At 51.7% G+C, this 4,234-nt stretch overlaps 1 protein-coding gene across 1 annotated transcript; it reads right to left on the bottom strand.

Moving 5' to 3' along the window:
* Nucleotides 1-716: 716 nt before the first annotated feature.
* Nucleotides 717-3,617, bottom strand: SLITRK5 (SLIT and NTRK like family member 5). Its single transcript, XM_054222090.1, has one exon. It carries the CDS (start codon nt 3,615-3,617, stop codon nt 717-719), a length of 2,901 nt encoding a protein of 966 aa, XP_054078065.1.
* Between the last annotated feature and the right edge of the window lie 617 nt (nt 3,618-4,234).

Below are 4,234 nucleotides of genomic sequence, written 5' to 3'. Positions count from 1 at the left end.
TTTTAAAGATCATAATATATTTTTTAATTCAAAAGTCCAGAAAGCATACAAACACATCCTTAAAAAAAGGAAACCTTGTATTAAAGTCGGGGTGTGCTAATCTCTCCATAAAAGCCATTTAGACTCACCCATGGCTAAAAGGGGAAAATGTGCGCTGTACTCTTCAACCAGAAAGAAAACAAAATTAAACAACGCCTGTAAAAAGAAAAAAAAAGGAAAATAGAAAGTGACTGTGACTTTTGGACTTGTAACCCGAATATCACCTGACAAAACCCTCCTGACACCTTCCCCAAGCACACATGGACACACACGGAATGCCAGTGTTGTGCCCAATTTACACAATAGGTGGTTTCCTACTTGCAAACACAGTAAAAAGGGGAAAAAAAAGAAAAAAGAGAAAAAAAACCCCTGAAAATAAAATAAAATAAAATAAAATAAAATAAAATAAAATAAAATAAAATAAAATAAAATAAAATAAAATAATAAACAGCACACCCTTTCTGAATCATTCCCCGAAGCTGAAAAATCCTGTGCCAAGGCACTTCACCCTACAACAAAATGAATTAACAGGGAAAAAAGGAGGGGGCCGAGGTGGGGAGGGGGGAGGTCAGCATTTACGTTTCTTTGTTTTACGTGTGGTTGTTAAATACAAATACTCTAGAGAAGGAGCTGCTGTGGCTGGCGGGGGGGCAGGGGGAGGGGAGGGGGGCTTTTTCTCAGAACTGGCTGAATGTGGTCTGTTTTTCCAGCACTTCGAGGTAGTCCGGCTCTGCGTTTAGTTTTGCTTTTAGCTCCAGGTACTCGTTCCTGTTGGGCTCTACATAGACAGTACTCGGGGGGCTGTAGAGCACCGTCTCCCGGAGCCTGCCGTCCCCCGGCCCCGGGTGCAAGTACTGGTGGGCACGCCTAAGGTCATAGTTGGGGGAGTAGGTGTAGGCGGCGGGGAGCTTGGGGTAGTCGGGGAGGGTGGAGCCGGGTGTGCCCAGCGTGGAGGAGGAGGAGTGTTTGTCGGGCTCCAAAATGCCCCTGTAAAAGCGATCGGCGTCTTGCACCGGGGAGAGCAGCTCCTCCCGCGGCTCGATGGTGCTCACGCTGTACGCGGGGCTGCGCACGGGCGCATCCTCCCCGCCGGGGGCCGGCGGCGGCGGAGGCGGCGGGGGCGGCGGCGCCCCCCCCCCGGGTTGCAGGGGGTGGCTGCTGTAGGTGACCTTGAGCTCGTGGAGGTCTTTGTAATCCTCGCCCGCGTTGCCCTCCCGGGAGCGGTAGATGGGGTTTTTGCACATGTGGCCCAGGGGGTGCGGGATGTACTCGTAGACGTGTCCGGCGGGGGTCTTCACTTTGGGCAGCGCCGCGCCCCCCCCGCCGCCGCCTCCCCCGCCGCCGCCGCGGTGGGGCGGGTGCTGCTGGAGGTGGGGGTGGTGGTGGTGGTGGTGGTGGTGGCCGCCGCTGTAGACGCTGTACTGCATGTTGAAGGAGCTCACGTCGGAGTTGTTGGCGCTGGCGTGGTCACCCTGGCCCTTCTTGCGCCGCTTCATCACCAGGACGAAGAGCCCCGCCGCCACGAAGACGGACATGATGAAGACCAGCAGCAGGCTGAGGATCAGCACCGAGAGCGGCACCGAGGAGCTGCCGCCGCCGCCGCCGGCGCCGCCCGCGGGCGATGAGCCGCCCGCCGCCGCCGTGCCGTTGAGGTGCACGGTGGAGGAGGAGGGGGTGGTCCTGGCCGGCAGCTGGCCCGGGGACGGCGTGGGCGTAGAGACGACGATGTCCGAGTAGTCGGGACACAGCAGCTCCACCCGGACAGCTCGCATGTCGCTCTGGGCAAACTTCTTAGGGGATTCGCAGATAACCTGGTCCACCAGGACACCTGTGTTGAGCTGCTCCAGCCACAGCTTCATGCCCACCACATCGCAAGTGCAGTCCCAGGGGTTCTCGTGCAGGTCAATCTGCAGCAGGGATTTCAGCTGGTCCAGCACCCCACTCACTGGCAAGTAGGAGAAATGGTTGCTCCGCAGGCTCAGCCTGTAGAGAGACAGACCAGAAAAAATGTTCCCTGGCAAAGATCTCAGCAGATTGTTGTTCAAAAACAAGAGCTGAAGGTTGGGGACAGGTTCAAAGGTGCCCGCCTCTATCTCCCGGATGACGTTGTACTGCAGGAAGAGGTACTGCAGGCTTTGCAGCCCATAGAACAGCTCTGGGCTCAGCCGCTCGATCCTGTTCCCATTCAGGTACAGCCTTCGCAAATTAGTTAAATCCCCAAAAGCCCGGTCCTGAATGACCGAGATCCGATTATTGCCTAGATGCAGCAAATCCAGCCCAGTGGCATCCACAAAATCTGCCCTGCGTACCAGAGCAATGTAGTTTTCCGTCAGGTACATCTTCTTAGGATTATAGGGTTTGGGCTGCAGTTCAGAAATGCTCTCAATCTTCCTCTCCTGACAATTTACATTGAGGCCCAAGTCAGAAATCTGCAAGTTGCAAGTGCAGGCAGTGGGGCACTCCAAAGGCACCGGGGATTTGGTCTGGTAGGCAATGCTGGGGCCATAGTTGCTGTATCCCAGGTCTTTTGAGGGCAGGCGGGAGGTGGGGCGCACCCTTGTCTTGTTGGGCTGGCGGGTCCCTTTGGGGGGCTTCAAGGGGGACTTGTAAACAGCTGAAGAAGAAGTGGCCACAGAGTTGACCGAGGCCGGGGTAGTGTGGAAATACCCGGTGGTGCTCAATGGTGTCTGCGGTCTCATTTCATAATCCGAGATGAGCCTCCTGGGGCAAAGCTCCTGCTTGGAGACTTCATCCAAGTCTCGACCATGTAAGCGGAAAGGGGTCTCACAAACCACATCTCCCACCAGAGCGGAGTAGGAGATACTGTCCAGCCAATCCTTTAGAGCAATCAATTCACAAGAGCAATTCCAGGGGTTTTCCTCCAGCTGCAGCTCTACCACTTTATCCATGTGCTGCAAAAGGCCTGCATAGGGCAACAGCTTCAGCCGGTTACCCCTCAGGTCCAGGTGAGTTAAGGGCACAAAACGGAAAAGGTTATTGGGCAAACTGGAGAGGAGGTTATCATTGAGAATCAGCACCTGCAGCAAATGCAGTTTGCTGAAGGCATTGGGTTCAATGATGCTAATATAATTATAATCGACCTGTAGGTATTCCAAACTCTCTAGCCCAAGGAAAGTGTCATCCCGTAAAAGTTCCAGCTTGTTATTGTTCAGGTGCAGCCTCCTTAAACCTCTCAGACCATGAAAGGCCCCGGTTTCGATGTCTTGTATGTCATTGCTCCCCAGATGCAAAATCGAAGCCCCCGTGTAATTGACAAACTGGTTTGGGTACAGCCTGTTCAAAAGGTTCCCAGACAACAAGAGGTGGTAGACAGGGAACCTTGGTGGACTGATCTCAAAAAGACTGATGATCCCTCTGTTTTCACAGCTCACTGTTAAGATGCTGTCCTTCTCCTCACAAGGACACGCATTATCACAGATTTCCCCATAATACTCAATGCTTTCTGCCCACGAAAGGACTAGCGATGTTAAAGCAAACACGATCGTCTGCAGCATCCAGATATGCATTTTTTTGTTGAGGTCCTGTTCCAAAGTTACTGTAGAGCAGCAAGCGTACATTTTATTTCCTGTAAGGATAAGGAGAAAAAAGAAAGTGGCATAATAGCATAGCCCCATAAAATTTAAAATGGACACAAAGTTTATATATGTCTTCAGTGGGGTAGAGAATGGATTGTTAATCAAACAAAAAACCACCCTTCTGTCACTTCTAATTCCCACACTTCTGAAAACTGGATGACATACATTGATTAAAAGGTTGATGGGCAACTCCTAGCAAGTCAAATGCCTGCGGTGTTTAAGAAGGTGAGGTCACAGCAGAAATTGTTCCACTTCTGTTCATGTGGGGTGCATTTCAATGCTTCCTTGGATTTCTTTTTCACGACCAGCCCCATAAATATACATAAAATGGCTGTCAGTTCAGTTTCACAGTTCTAATTTAAGAGAAAAGAAGCACCATTTTACGAGGTTTCCTACCTCCCCTGTTATCCCGATCCCCGTTCCCTTCAGAACCTCCCCAGTGAACAGCGCACCAAGGTCTTCCCCTCCTTCTACCTTGATTTTTAACCGGTGGTGGAAATACCGTGGTAGGAATCCAAAGAAAAAAGCTCACTGCTGAAAACGGCAGCTTAATTCCACAGACAGAATACTGACACATTCTCCACATCACACATTTCTTA

The sequence above is a fragment of the Rissa tridactyla genome, chromosome 1, assembly GCF_028500815.1.
Source record: "Rissa tridactyla isolate bRisTri1 chromosome 1, bRisTri1.patW.cur.20221130, whole genome shotgun sequence".
In the NCBI taxonomy this organism is placed as follows: domain Eukaryota; kingdom Metazoa; phylum Chordata; class Aves; order Charadriiformes; family Laridae; genus Rissa; species Rissa tridactyla.
The sequence above is the reverse complement of the archived record's forward strand: the minus strand, read 5'-3'. Positions and strand labels throughout refer to the sequence as shown.

Excerpts from the sequence above, each read along its gene's own strand:
- SLITRK5 (XM_054222090.1), bottom strand. The coding sequence starts at position 3,617 with ATGTACGCTTGCTGCTCTACAGTAACTTTGGAACAGGACCTCAACAAA.